The sequence below is a fragment of the Malania oleifera genome, chromosome 3, assembly GCF_029873635.1.
Source record: "Malania oleifera isolate guangnan ecotype guangnan chromosome 3, ASM2987363v1, whole genome shotgun sequence".
Taxonomy (NCBI): Eukaryota; Viridiplantae; Streptophyta; class Magnoliopsida; order Santalales; family Ximeniaceae; genus Malania; species Malania oleifera.
This window is the reverse complement of record NC_080419.1, coordinates 87,554,530-87,570,165: the sequence shown is the minus strand read 5'-3', so window position 1 is coordinate 87,570,165 and position 15,636 is coordinate 87,554,530. Positions and strand designations below refer to the sequence as shown.

General features: G+C 34.2%; 1 protein-coding gene across 1 annotated transcript; it reads right to left on the bottom strand.

Annotated features, from left to right (window-relative positions):
• Positions 1 to 5,544: 5,544 nt before the first annotated feature.
• Positions 5,545 to 12,257, bottom strand: LOC131151416 (vegetative cell wall protein gp1-like). Its single transcript, XM_058102659.1, has 3 exons — positions 12,157 to 12,257; positions 5,933 to 6,486; positions 5,545 to 5,571 (listed from the first exon to the last, which is right to left on the bottom strand). The coding sequence occupies exons 1-3, from the start codon at positions 12,255 to 12,257 to the stop codon at positions 5,552 to 5,554; spliced, it is 675 nt and encodes a 224-aa protein (XP_057958642.1). The 3' UTR covers positions 5,545 to 5,551.
• Between the last annotated feature and the right edge of the window lie 3,379 nt (positions 12,258 to 15,636).

The following is a 15,636-nucleotide window of genomic DNA, read 5'->3' as shown; positions in this document are numbered from 1 at the left end:
ATTTGATATTTGTGCATCTTGTCTTCAAAGCTATTACTTATACAAATATTTTGGGAGACTCGATAAAAAAGAAATTTGGTGAAGCATATTCATTCATTAGCGATTGCATCATTACATACATATTGAACTTCAAGTTTCATCATATGGATATGTGTTAGGAATTTCGATTGTGCTCACTAGCTTTATTAGAAGTGAATCTTGAGTTATTTTTGTAGATTTGAAATTGTAATTGTAATCACGGTTCGGATTGTGAACCGAGTGAGGAAGAAGTTGTGCCTCTTGTAAGCAGCGGATGTAAGAGAAGTTCCATTTCAATTTAAGGAGTAGGGATTTTAGTAGAATTTTTGAGTGGGTTGCTCAAGGCAAGGGCGTAAGTTGAGTTGGCTGAACCTCGTAAAAATTGTGTTTGCCTTGTCTCTTCCTTTACTCCTTTTAATTTCCACAATGCATTTCACTACTTACATTGCATGTGCGTTTGTTGAATAACCTCACACGACCTTGATAAGTAATTTGTTAAATATAAAAATAGGGATTAAGTGGTCAATAAGTTTTAAAGAATTTTAAAATACCCAATTCACCTCTTCTCTTGGGATTACACCTAAATCAACAAGGACTCCCCTAAGAAAGGTCAAACATCTCACCTCATTCTCACACAATCCTTTACTGGTGCAATCATATAATCTTTCCAAATTCTTGACTTACGCATCAGAGTGATCCCCTGAAGTACACCTAGTTCATCCAAGCCATTTTTCTCTCATTCTTGGTAGGCAATTGAAGTCATGCTTGATTCAAATTCTTCCAGACAAATTTTGATAGCAACAATAGTAATAAACAAAAAATATGATTATGGGATTATGTTAAAAATACTATTATTATATAAACTAATACTTTTATTTAACATTTTAATTTATAAACTAATACTTTTATTTACCATTTCAATTTATAAACTAATACTTTTAATTAACATTTTAATTATTTTCTTACTAACAATTTATTTAATATTTATGTTGTTTAGCATAAAAGTATTTTCTAATTAACATTTTTAACATTTTCCTGATTAAGAAATAAAATAATATTATTAATTAATAATTTTAATTAACATTAAAAGTAATTGACAATTTTTAAATTAAAATTCATATATAATTTAAATTGATTAACAATAAACAAACCTAAAATGTTAATATTTGTTAATGGAAATATTATATGTTAATTAAAACTTTTAACTCATGATAATGAACAACCTATAAAATAAATAAATAAATAAATCCAATTTAAGGGGGTGAGGAGGAGGGGAAGCAAGTCGAGTCGAGGCCAGTGGGGGTGGAGAGGAGGAGAAAGTGTTGATGGATGCAACCAAGGGCAGAGGCAGCAGAGGTTGACAAATGAGATGAGGGGCAAGAAGCATCAGCCATCAGAGAGATAGCACATTCATTATGCCCATAAGTTGTTCAAGATTACAAAATTGCTGACCACCTCTCAACAATAAGTACTTATATGGCTAATAACTATTTATATGTAGTCTAGGATACTGCTCAATTCCTTCAAAAAAAAAAAAAATAGTTATAAGGAAAGAAACTTACAATAAGTACCTATTTAATTGCAAGTCAAATAGTACTTATTGATACAAATACTTATTTTAAGAACTTTACATAGGAAGTACTTTTTTCTTAAAATGTTCTAGACCAAACTACGTCTCATTGCTCATAGGGGTGTTTGGTAATTAAGAAATGACTCTAAAAATTGAAATTGAAGCAGTTGATTCGGGTTCTTAGTGTTTGGTTTGGGGTAATCTCACTCCCATTCATATTCCATTTAGGAATAAGACTCCCAATTTTGCTCACTTTTTAATTATTACTTCTTAACTTGTTTCAATTCCTTAAAAACATGTGTGTCAGTATATATGTATCCCTATTCGCCGAAATGCATATACAAGTACACATGCATAATTAAATGCTCTAATATTATATGTTATATTACATAAATTAAAGAAATAATACTAATATAAAATATCATTGAATATAAATATATAAAAATATAATAATATTATAACATATAAAAATATAATAGAATAATACTTGATAATAAAACACTATGATATAATTGAGATATGATTTTTGATTTATTATATTATTGTTAATCTAAAATAAAATAAAATATTAATTGATAATGTCATTAATTATAAATTATAATAATATAATTTCTATACTGATTTTGCATTGAATCAAGCATAAAAGGAGAATCTGACATTTCATTTTTGATTCCATTGTACTCTAGTTCTAGTTTTGATTTTGATTCAAGCTGCAAGCCAAAATGTACCTAATGTGTTTTTCACTACCTTTATAGCTAATAGTTAGAATTTAATCTTTCAAAATTGTTTCACAATTACTATGTTTTCTTAATTGAACTAAGTATGAAATAATCCCACATTTTTGTGTCACTCTCAAATAATAACTCAATTGGACTACTAAACTGGTTAGTCAATGAACAAATAAACAAATAATATAAATTCAATTGGACTACGATCATGTGTCTATTATTTATTATAGACAATAATGCACCACACATTTTCAAATTTTTTGTAATTATAATTAAGATGGTACTATTTTTTTTTTTTTTTTCCCATTCCCATCCTATGGTTGGGAGACTCCAACATCACAGTGTGAAAAGATTATACCATAATGCTCATCTCCAATTAAACTAGTATTTTCACACATTATGCCTCTTGCACAATTTAATTTTCTTTAGAAGACAAAAAACTATCAATAATAATTAGAAATGCATACACCCACAACAACAATAGCAACAACAACAACAATTATAAAAAACGAAGTTTTAAGTTCCATTAGGTAGGATCAGATACAAAAATTATTTTTCGTCAATTTACATGATCATAGGTGGTTTCCTCCAAGAATTGTATGGTTATTAAATTCTTACTTATTATATCATTTCAAGATATTTTAGGTTTCTCCCTATCCATTTTATTGTCCCTTGTCTTATATTATACAATACTATATACATAAATACATGCACGTGCGTGCGCGCGCACACACACACACACACCCCTAGGGCCTAAAATTCATGTTTTGGATCTTTGTAATTCATGCTTTGGATTTTGTTTTGTTTCTATGCTTCAAACATGTTTTGTTATAGCAACAAATTTATTTTATGCTACATTTTGTCCAAATCCAAGACTTAAAATCCATACTCCCAAATAGTAGATAAGTCATTTTCTTGTAAACTCAAAAATCCTTTTTAGTCTGGTGGTAATTGGGCTACCCTTTATCTTCAATGCTTAAGTCAACCAGAGCATTAAGGATGACGTTAATTAATGTTTTAGGTTGTTCTTGGTTAGACTTATCTTCTTTTGGAGTTAATTCTCTACGTTTATAATGGATTCTCTTAAGTCATTTTCCTGGTAGCTTTGGAGTCCTTTTCAATTAGAGGTTGGGTGGCAAATGAGGAAGCTCATTACTCCCTCTTCTATAGTTTATTGCACCTACTATAACAAGAGTTCACTTTTTGGATAGTCTTGGTATATTGTATGAATTGTATAGATGCTTCTTAAACTCTCCCATTTCTCACGTTAACACAGGTTGTCATGAGCGGAACGCTTCACACCTTATGAAGGGTCATGCAACACTAACTAAAGCACTTTTACTTAACTACTCAGTTAAAGTATATTATGGTTTACCGCAAGAACACATTCACAATAATTGAATGCAAAATAAGCGAAAAGCAACAATCAATTCATGTAAGCAAATGAAAATACACAGTAAACATTGAAGTAATGTACTCAATTAGTAACACCTCTATAGGCAATGTGTGTTTAGCAAGGAAGACAAGTAGGTTAAACACGTTTACAAATTTTAGTGAATATTACAAGGTTGATGAACACTTAACTTCCCCTAAAGAGATTTATATGCTATTTTAACTTTGGCAGTAGGAAACATAACTATAACTAAGACATACTTATACTTTACACTAAGACATAAACATACTCAAAGTATAAAACATTTATTACTATTTACATTATCGTAACTCATCCCAAATGTACAAGGCAAGTGGTCATAAATAAGCATAACACCCAAAACAAGCTTAGCTCGTGACATTCTCCCCCACTTATAGGGTTTGTCGCGGCGTCCCGGGAGCGCGTGTGCCCTGGGCGGCGAAATTAAAATTATTATAATATTTTCAGGAAAAATATGGTGTAGGAGTCGCCACTAACCTTTAGTGCGGTTAGAACACATGATCACTACCCCGTTAGGGGTAGAATCGGTCTACATTACCAGAGTTGGGATCGGGAGTTCGGTTACGCGAGGGGAAGGTACGAGCACCCCCTACGCGCCCGTTCTTAAGAACGGCACCTAATTAATTTAAAATTATCCCTAAGTTAATCTAATAAATCTTTACATTACTCCTTTTTATGAATTTATAAATACATAGGAAAATAAATAAATATATACATATATTCCCTCAGAGCTTAGGGTACGTGATGCCCAAAGGCTAATACCCCTTGCAATTAAATCATAGGGAAATAAAAAACCAAAAAATATTTAATAACAAAAATGTAATAATACTAAAATAGTTACAAGTTAATACAAGTACTAAAAATAAATCAGTTGAATATACGTATGCTTCAAGTGAGAATAATGATAGTAATAATAATAGAGATAATTAATACAATAATAATATTAATAGTAATAATAGACAATACATTAATGATGATAATAATAATGGTAATAAATAATAGAAGTAACAAAGATAATATACGTATTTTGATAATATGATACTTACCTTATTATTAACACGCAGTTAAGGACATGCACATATATATAAACAATTAATTAAGGAAACAAGTCAGTCTTAGGATTAAAATATGGAAACTAAGTAGCCCTAAGATTAATCTGTAAATATACAATAATATATATGGAAAACAATTAATGAAATTATGGTAACAAAATCAACCCTAACCAACAATGATAATACAATAAATCAGAATATGATATACAATGTTAAATATATAACAGTAATGCAATAATTTTAAATATGCAATAATATACAATATCAATAAACACAAATATATAATAAGGATAAAGCATCAAACAATTAAACATTAATGTGGACATCCTGAATAAATATACAAATAAAAATAAATATATTGTCATACAAACCCCCTAAATACATATACAAATAATAATAAAAAAAAATTTGCATATATAACAATGATGAAATATTAACAATAAAAATGCCCTAAATAAATATACAAACATGAATACCTAAGCAATGCTTTTTACAAATAATAAACAACAATAATATCTAGTGATAATAACAAATGATACACAATAATAACTATATGTTAACAATATGAAATAACAAACCCTAATAAAATAAGAACATATATATGACTACAAAAACAATACAAAATAACAAATCGCAATATTACTTACATAATATAAGCATACATTTGATAAAATCATGATAAGTAAAAAAAACCATAATATTACTTATTTAATAATTATACAATTCAAAATTTTAAAAATTGAAACCAGCCTCAACAAATATAAAGGAAACCTACAAAAATGAGAAAACATTGATTAGTATCTACAGTAATTATTTCAAGAAATCTAAACAAATATCACTGCAATAAAATGAAATTATATACACAATATTTAAAATTTTAACATATATGCAATAAAAGGTATAGCTGTGAATATTAACTACATAGGATGGCAAATAGGATATTAATATAAACACCTATGGAGTCTTAAACCTTAAATATTAAAACAGATCAAAATAATAAAAGAAACACAAAAATATATAAGAAGACTAACAGCTGAATAAATGAATAAAAGGAAAATAAAATAACATAAAAATACGTATGCATGTGTGTGCTGTGTATGTGTGTGTGCTGTGTGGGTGTTCAGGGACTTACAGAGGAGACTTATAGTGGGAAATTGGAACAGGGAGGCGCTGCGGGAGTGGAGGGACTCACAGTGACGACGGCGGCTGCTAGGTTGCCGTGCGTGGCCGGAGGCTGGCGAGACGGGCGTGCACCGGGAGGCAGCAAAAGTGCTGTGTGGGTGCTTGGGTGGTGGAGTGGCTGCTGGCCTGTTGCTGTGAGATCCTGAAGGTGGTCGAGAGTTGCAGAGGGTGATGGGGCTGCTGGTGCACGGACTGGAGGGACTCGGTTGGAGATGGAGATGACGAGTGATCGGAACTGTGGGCTGGAGCAGTTGCCGGCGACGATGAGGTCCAGACGAGGTGGCCGGAGCTGTGCTTTTTGGCGGTGTGTCCGCTAGGCTGGGCTCGGTATGGTGTGGCTGGAGGGGGCTCGGATTGCTGGTGAGATGGGGATGGAGAAGAGAGGATGGAGGCTGGGAAGTTGGAGGCTCGCGAGAGAGATGAAGGAGGAAGAAGAAGCAGCGTTTTTTTTTTTTTGGCCTGCTGCGCTGCGCCCCCCCGGGCTGGAGTGTGTGCAGCGCCTCCCTTTTATAAACAAAATCCCCAAAACCCTAATCTAATAATAAAATAATAATAATAATAATAATAATAATAATAATAAGAGAGATAAAAATACTAATAATAATAATAATAAGTAAAGAAATAATAATAATAATAATAATAAGAAAATAATAAAAAATAGTAATAATAAAGATAAAGATACTAATAATAATAAATAAAATTAAAAATAATATTAATAATAATGAGAATAAATAATAATAATAATAATAATAATAATAATAACAACAAAATAGTAATAATACTAATAATAATAAAGATAAAAATACTAATAATAATAATAAATAAATAATATTAATGATAATAAAAATAATAATAATAATCAAGAAAAATAAAAATAAGCAAAATAATAGTAAAGTAATAATAATAAAAATAATACCATAATAATAACATAATATCTAAAATAATAATGTAAATAATAATAAAAAATACTAAAAAAAATGATAACAAAAAAAATAATAATAATAACAAAAATAAATAAATAATAATAAGAATAATAATAATAATAAATAAAAATACTAATAAAAATAATAATAATAATAATGAAAATAAAAATGAAAATAATAATAATAATATAATAATAATAATATTGGGCCTGGGTAAAAATGGGGTGTCTACAGCTGCCCCTCTTTGTAGGATTCGTTGCTTCAAAGTAAAAGTAGGAGCTCTCCTACGTTATTTGTGGCAACAAACCTGCAAAGATAAAAGACGCTGATTTTGGACCAGGCAAAATGCATCAAAAGAGTGGGACCGCAGAGGGTCAATAAGGTGGGACCGCAAAGGGTCAATAAGGTGGGACCGCGAAGGGTTAGTAAGATGAGATCGTGATGAGTCAATGAGATGGGATCGTGATGGGTCAATAAAAGTGAGACCGTAAAGGGTCAATAAGGTGGGACCGCGAAGGGTCAATAAGATGGGACCACAAAGGGTCAATAAGGTGCGACCGCGATGGGTCAATAAGTGTGGGACCGCGAAGGGCCAATAAAAGTGGACCGCGATGGGTTAATAAAAGTGGACCGCGATGGGTCAATAAGAGTGAGACCGTGAAAGGTCAATACGAATGGGACCGCGATGGATCAATAAGGTGGGACCGTGAAGGGTCAATAAGAGTGGACCGCGATGGGTCAATAAGAGTGGACCGCGATGGGTCAATAAGATGGGACCGCGATGGGTCAATAAGGTGGGACCGTGATAGGTCAATAAGGTGGGACCGCAATGGGTCAATAAGATGGGACCGTGATAGGTCAATAAGGTGGGACCGCAATGGGTCAATAAGAATGGGACCGTGATAGGTCAATAAGGTGGGACCGCAATGGGTCAATAAGATGGGACCGTGATAGGTCAATAAGGTGGGACAACGAAGGCTCAATAAGATGGGACCACGAAGGGTTAATAAGAATGGACCGCGATGGGTCAATAAAAGTGGACCGCGATGGGTCAATAAGAGTGGACCGCGATGGGTCAAATAAAAGTGAATAAAATAATCAGAATAATTTGGATGAAACTGCTCTCATGAATGAGATAATCAAGAAAGCTTTGAGGTGATCCAACACCTCAATTTCGTCGTGAACAACACCAATTTTGGATGTGAGGGTCGATGCCCTAATTTTAAGGTAGATGACTCAATTTGGACCAGGGAAATGGCTACTTTGTATGGGGGATGATGAATCGGGTACGAAGTCTTGAGATTTTTTTTGGAAAGTGTCCTCAAGCATAGGGCTCAGAATTATTCCATTGGGGATTATCAATCGGGAATGAAAACATGAGTTTTTTTGGCTGTCTTTAGATTACCCTCTTTGAGACTCAACAACCAAGGGGTCAACTGCCACAGTTTCAAAGTATGTTAATCTGTGCATTGGGGCCAGTTGCCCTAATTTCAAAATATGTCTAGACCAGAATGGCTCAATCAATGAGGCAAAAGAATTATTCAAAAGTTTATTCAACCAGGCAAGTGTGATTGAATAGTGCTCTATTGCTATATGTATGCATGTTGCTACCTAAGATGCTAGAATGCAGTGAAATGTTGTTCTGTGTGCATAATGATGCGTGAATGCAAAGATGTATGCATATTGAATGAGATGCCCTTTATAATGCATAAAATGTATGGTAATGGATGAAATGCATGGTAATGAATGAAATGCATGGTAATGCATGAATCTTTTCTCCTTCCAACATGCTTGTAATCAACAACCCAATCTCTGATCTTGGGTGTGCCTGCTGATTCTGGCCATGTTTCAAATTCCAAAAGGCACTCAAAATCTGCCCTAGTGTTTACATGCCACTGGTCATGACCCTGTTTTTGACTTTGATTCTGTCCTGAAAGCTCTTGAATTTGCTCCAATGAACTCAAAAATTGCCTAGTTTCGATCCTCATCCACTGATATTGGCTATGTTTTCATCATGCACTCTGATATGACGGAATCGGAATTAGTCCAAACAAAACTCAACCCAAAATCTGCCCCATTTACCATCGTTTGTTACTGATATTGGCTTCAAATTTGACTTTGACACGAAGGCACCCCAAATCAGCGTCACTAGAACTCAACACGGAGTTTGGATCATTTGAGTGCATCTGTAACTATTCTTGACAATTTTACCTGTCTTTCACAAGGATCCTCTTTTGGCGAATGTGTCAGTGATTAAGCCCTTTTGACCATCCGTCCTCCTTTTAGAGCTTTTGAAGAATGGATTTTTTTTTTTTTTGGATGGGGGAATGAATGATGAATGATCATGCATTTAGGACATCAACTTGCTAAATTAAAAGGTCATATGCACAAAATAGATGTTTTACTAAGTTCGCTTGCTATTTCAATGGAAAAAATTCATACCAGTATTCGAGAGCCCTAATGATGATGGTGCTAACTTTTCGAACTGAATAACTGATTTTCTTCTTTAACCAATTGCCCCAGCTTTATTGGGGGACTATTCTTCTACCTTGTTCTGCCGTGAAACCATTGAGAACCTTTTGTTTAATGGTTGCCCCTAGTTCGGCCAAGTCCGACCAATGTTTTGATCTCAAGATGGTCTTTAAGACTCGGGACGAAACGTAGGCCGAGGGATACAGGTTTTCAGAAGAAAAGGGAAACTGAGGCTCAAAAATCCCATCCCATAATGATGTTTTATGCTCCCAGTTTGATTTGAGACACTTGCAAGACATTGACCGAACTTGTCATTTGGACAAGTTGCCTACGTACCCTTTCAGGATCAGGTCATTACGTAGTTCAGACACAATATTGCGTCTGACAAATCATTTGATACAACAATGTATACCAATCTGGTCAGGACTTTCATTTGGACTGTAATGCAGGCTAGGGTTTGGGTTAAAGAAGAAAAGAGTTAAATAAGGCTCAAAATCGTCAAGTTTATCAAGGGTAATTTGGTCAAAGATCACATGTGTAGTATGTCCCTTATTTTTCTTTCTTCTTCATTTTCTTCTTCCTTCTCTTTTATCGCAACTTTTGCTTTTCCTTTTATGAAGGAATCTTAACTTCATTTTCATTTGAATTCCATTTGGGACTGATTTTTTTTTAAACTGCCCCGGTGTGGGGTGTGATCCTTTGACGGGTTAATCAACAAATGAATTTTTCAGGCTCAAAAGGGCTTGCAAGAGATTTCTTCTTTGAATTTATTTTGGGTAGCAGAAAAAGGGCCTGCCATCATTTCGATAGCCCATTGTTGTCTCATATGACTTGCCAAACGCTAGGAGACCCAACCCAGGTTAACTTTTTGGTGAACTGGCTTTTAAGAAAAGACTAGTTTAACATTTAGGCTCAACTTGGTTAACAATTGGTAAATCAATATTTGGTTCCTTTTAGGGATAACTGGTCGGCCAAAGATGGCCATCTATCATTCGATCAAAACTTGATTAGCGGACTGACATGAGATTCATGGAACCAACATATATTTTTCTGAGGCTTTCAGAACTTCTTCGCAGTATTTGAACTCATCGAGTGACGAACATTGTTTCATCTTCCTTTATTTTCGTCTTGTAGCTTGAATTTTTCATAACTAACACCTGCTTTTGGTTCATGAATACTGGTATTTTATCTTCCTTATCTTAGCAAGAAACACGAGTAAACAAAATTTTGGACATTGAACTCTCGATGCAAGTGATATACGAAAATGCATAATTTCATTTCTTTGATAGAAAAGGAAATTTCGGAGACAAAACTTTTAATAAATTGCAACAAAAGAAAGAAGAAAACAAAAGAAAATAAAAGCATCCTTGAGGGGGGCGAACAATCAAAAGCTTGCCACTTGTATTTCTCTGTTTCCATGGTCAAAAAGTAAACCCATTTATTCAGACTATATGAGGAATATCTCTGGTTCAAAACTTGTTGTACTTCTTTGATTGATCTGAACTTCAAAATATTCTTTTAATGTTGCACAACAGGCTCCTCCACATCAATTGCCAATAGACCCAGATCTCTTAAGGTTTGTACTTTATGCTTGAAATGCCAACATTTTTCGATTGAATGACCTATTGCCCCAGAATGATACTCGCATTGAGCATTTGGGTCGTACCACCTTGGGAAAGGGGATTGTAGCAACAATCCTGGTATTGGCGCAACCATTTTAATTTCCACCAATTGCGGGAACAATTCTGCATATGTCATCGGAATAGGTTAAACTTCTTTTCTCTTTCTTTCCATTAGGGAGCTCCCTCCCGTGTCCTGAACATTCAGCTGCCTTGAAATAGGTTTAGGTCTGAAGGAAACTGCTTGGGGTTGCGCACCTGAATGCACTATCTGATGTACTGTGGGCTTGTAGGCAAAATTCTTATTTGTCCACCGGGTTTTAACCTCTTGGTAATGATGCCCCTGAATCATCTGTGCTTCCTCGTCTTTCTTCCTCTTACTCGGGTCAGTTTCTGCATCACCACTTTTGGTTCTTCCGACTTTGATGGCCGTTTCAATTCTCTCTCCCGTAGCAACAATATCCATAAAGTCATGTGGGGTTGCCCCTAGGAGATGCCCGAAGTAGGGATCTTTCAATGTATTCACGAATAGGGAGATAGCCTCCCTATCTTCCACTGGAGGGCTCACTTGGATGGACATGTCCCTCCATCTATACGCATATTCTCTGAATGTTTCATTAGGTTTCATTTGCATGCTTTGTAAGGTCATGCGATCAGGTGCCATTTCTATCACGTGGCGGTACTGAGCTATGAAGGAATTTGCCAGATCTTTCCAAGTACGAATTCGAGCTCGATCCTGCTGAATGTACCATCTAATAGCTGCTCCAGTCAAACTATCTTGAAAGCAATGCATCATCAACCTTTCATCATCAGTATGTGCAGCCATTTTTTGGCAATACAGGCGCAGGTGGGTCCGAGGACAGTGGGTCCCATCGAATTTTTCAAAATCCGGCAACTTGAATTTTGGCGGCAGAGTAATCTTTGGTACTAGGCAAAGGTCATTAGGGTCAACGGAGTCAAATGTATTATACCCTTCAATTGCTTTCAAGCGTTCCTCCAATACATCACAACGACGCTCAGACTCAGATCTATTTATCCCCATATCAGGAGTTGCTAAGGGGGAAGCCCCTGCCACTGGAAACCCTTGTGCTGGCACAGTTGGGATAAATGGAGGCATATCTGGCATTGGATCCCCCATGACGCCAGGTAGTGGAGCTGACGTTTGTCCGTGAACTGGGGTAAACCCCAGAGGATGAGTGGGGCCTATGTCCGTCTCCGGATCATTCTGTACTGCTTTTCCCTTGTTCATCAACAATTCCATAATTTTGCTCATTTTTTCAATCAATTCTTCTTGTCCTTGTTCTATGCCCAGGACTCTACCTTCCAATTGTTCACTCATTTCTTTTGCCCTTCTCCTGGTATTGTATTGATGCGTGATAGTCTCAATGTTGCTTGCTCAGACAAATTCTGTGGCTAGGCACTACAAACCAAAACTTTCCCTTTTAGAATCGTGAATGCATGATTATGTAAGGCATGAATGTGTGAGTATCTAATGCATAACCATGAGATGTAACAAATGTCGGTGTATGGATGTAACTAGTGCAATTACACATACAAATAGAGATATGAACATGCATGTGACCTATCGTGCATGATTATGTGTGAAATTACGCATGAATGCATGGATGCAATGAATGTTTGTGCATGGATGTTCCTAGTGCAATTACACATACAAATAGAGATATGACCATGCATGTGACCTATCATGCATGATTATGTGTGAAATTATGCATGAATGCATGGATGCAATGAATTTTTGTACATGGAGGTACCTAGTGCAATTACACATACAAATAGGGATATGACCATGCATATGACCTATCGTGCATGATTATGTGTGAAATTATGCATGAATGCATGGATGCAAAGAATTTTTGTGCATGGATGTAACTAGCGTAATTACACATACCAATAGAGATATGACCGTGCATGTGACCTATCATGCATGATTATGTGTGAAATTATGCATGAATGCATGGATGTAATGTAACCTAACTAACTACTTTGTCAGCATTCTAGGAAAAATCCCACTAATGAGAGATTTTAAGATAATCATTGATGGGCCACAATTTCAATTTAATTCTTCCATCAATCATTCTTTTCCTTGATGACGGTCCATGTACCTCAGATTCTATGAGGGGTCAAATTATGATCTGAGGTTGGGGTTGACCTAGGTTGGTCAACCCACTGGATTTGTTCAATACGGGCTTGTGGACTTTAATGTGCACTTGGGCCTCAAGTATGTTAAAATATGGGCTTCAATATATTTCATGATAGGATCAGACCCTAGTTTTAAAAGGATTTGGGCTTGGATTGTTTAGAAAATATGGGCCCGGATTTTTAGGGTAATAAGGCCGAAGCCCATTTATGGAAATCTGGATTTGACCCATTTTGAAAATCAGGCCTGGACCGAGTTTTTACTTAGGAAAAGGTTGGGCCTATACTTGTTATTTCTCAAAAAATTGGGCCCGAGTTACTTGAAAAGGGTTGGGCCAACCCATATTTTAAAATGCTTGGGCCAAGTGCTTCATTTTTTGAAAGGATGAGTCATGGTCTCATTATTGGGCTTTTCCAGAATACTGGCTAAGTAGTATGTATGGATGTCAAATGTATGATATAATACAAAGTATCTCATAGCTTATATACAATACACTATACATGGAGAAGGATGTGGGTCCTGTCCCAACCCAGGGTAGGTACACCTATTTTATAGGGTTTCTTCATGGCTCTATCCTAATTAAGGGAAAACTATGGACAATTACGTGTGGGTAGGCTTTAATCCCTATTGACAAAAAGGTCCCCAATTTGAAATTTCATCCTCCCCCATAGGGGTCCGGACAAAACTTGCATTGAGCGGGGTGGTTCGCGGGTCCCATCAAGCTTAAGCTACGAAGGGACAAACGCTATTACACCCCTATCTAATCTTAGCAGGTAAAGCTCGGGTATAGAGCGTGAGAGTGTGTGAATTCAAACTTTAACCTAAACCCGCTATCCCCACATTTATTCACATGTTATGAATAATATGGAAACAATATATCTACAATATATATTCAAAAGATAAGGAAACACAATATATGCAATCAATATGTTTATTCAAAAAAATTTGGAAACAAAAAATAAGGAAACAAAATATTTATGATTAGTATACAAAATATCTATAATTATTACACTTATTCAAAATATCTTACAATTAATATGCTTTATTCAGAATATTTGGAAACAAAATATTTACAATCAATGTTCACAAAATTAGGAAACAAAATATTTTTAATTAAGTAAAGTTATTTGTAAATTATGGAAGCAAAATATTTACAATTAATCAAGGTTATTTACGAATTACTCTATTTACAAAATAAGGAGTAATTAAAAGTTTTATTAAATTTGTACTTGGGATAATTTTCAATTAATTAATGGCTCGACTCTCTAGGTTTCCCAGTGGAGTCGCCAAGCTGTCGCGGCGTCCCGGGAGCGCGTGTGCCCCGGGCGGCGAAATTAAAATTATTATAATATTTTCAGGAAAAATATGGTGTAGGAGTCGCCACTAACCTTTAGTGCGGTTAGAACACATGATCACTACCCCGTTAGGGGTAGAATCGGTTTACATTACCAGAGTTGGGATCGGGAGTTCGATTACGCGAGGGGAAGGTACGAGCACCCCCTACGCGCCCGTTCTTAAGAACGGCACCTAATTAATTTAAAATTATCCCTAAGTTAATCTAATAAATCTTTACATTACTCCTTTTTATGAATTTATAAATACATAGGAAAATAAATAAATATATACATATATTCCCTCAGAGCTTAGGGTACGTGATGCCCAAAGGCTAATACCCCTTGCAATTAAATCATAGGGAAATAAAAAACCAAAAAATATTTAATAACAAAAATGTAATAATACTAAAATAGTTACAAGTTAATACAAGTACTAAAAATAAATCAGTTGAATATACGTATGCTTCAAGTGAGAATAATGATAGTAATAATAATAGAGATAATTAATACAATAATAATATTAATAGTAATAATAGACAATACATTAATGATGATAATAATAATGGTAATAAATAATAGAAGTAACAAAGATAATATACGTATTTTGATAATATGATACTTACCTTATTATTAACACGCAGTTAAGGACATGCACATATATATAAACAATTAATTAAGGAAACAAGTCAGTCTTAGGATTAAAATATGGAAACTAAGTAGCCCTAAGATTAATCTGTAAATATACAATAATATATATGGAAAACAATTAATGAAATTATGGTAACAAAATCAACCCTAACCAACAATGATAATACAATAAATCAGAATATGATATACAATGTTAAATATATAACAGTAATGCAATAATTTTAAATATGCAATAATATACAATATCAATAAACACAAATATATAATAAGGATAAAGCATCAAACAATTAAACATTAATGTGGACATCCTGAATAAATATACAAATAAAAATAAATATATTGTCATACAAACCCCCTAAATACATATACAAATAATAATAAAAAAAAATTTGCATATATAACAATGATGAAATATTAACAATAAAAATGCCCTAAATAAATATACAAACATGAATACCTAAGCAATGCTTTTTACAAATAATAAACAACAATAATATCTA

What these genes read in the sequence shown, in the direction of transcription:
- LOC131151416 (XM_058102659.1), bottom strand. Translation starts at nt 12,257, where the DNA reads ATGGAATTGTTGATGAACAAGGGAAAAGCAGTACAGAATGATCCGGAG. An exon ending in ACCCCAGTTCACGGACAAAC is followed by an intron (nt 6,487 to 12,156) that starts GTCAGCTCCACT and finishes TGTTTATAAAAG; the next exon opens with GGAGGCGCTGCACACACTCC. An exon ending in TCCCACTATAAGTCTCCTCT is followed by an intron (nt 5,572 to 5,932) that starts GTAAGTCCCTGA and finishes TCATTTTTGTAG; the next exon opens with GTTTCCTTTATATTTGTTGA.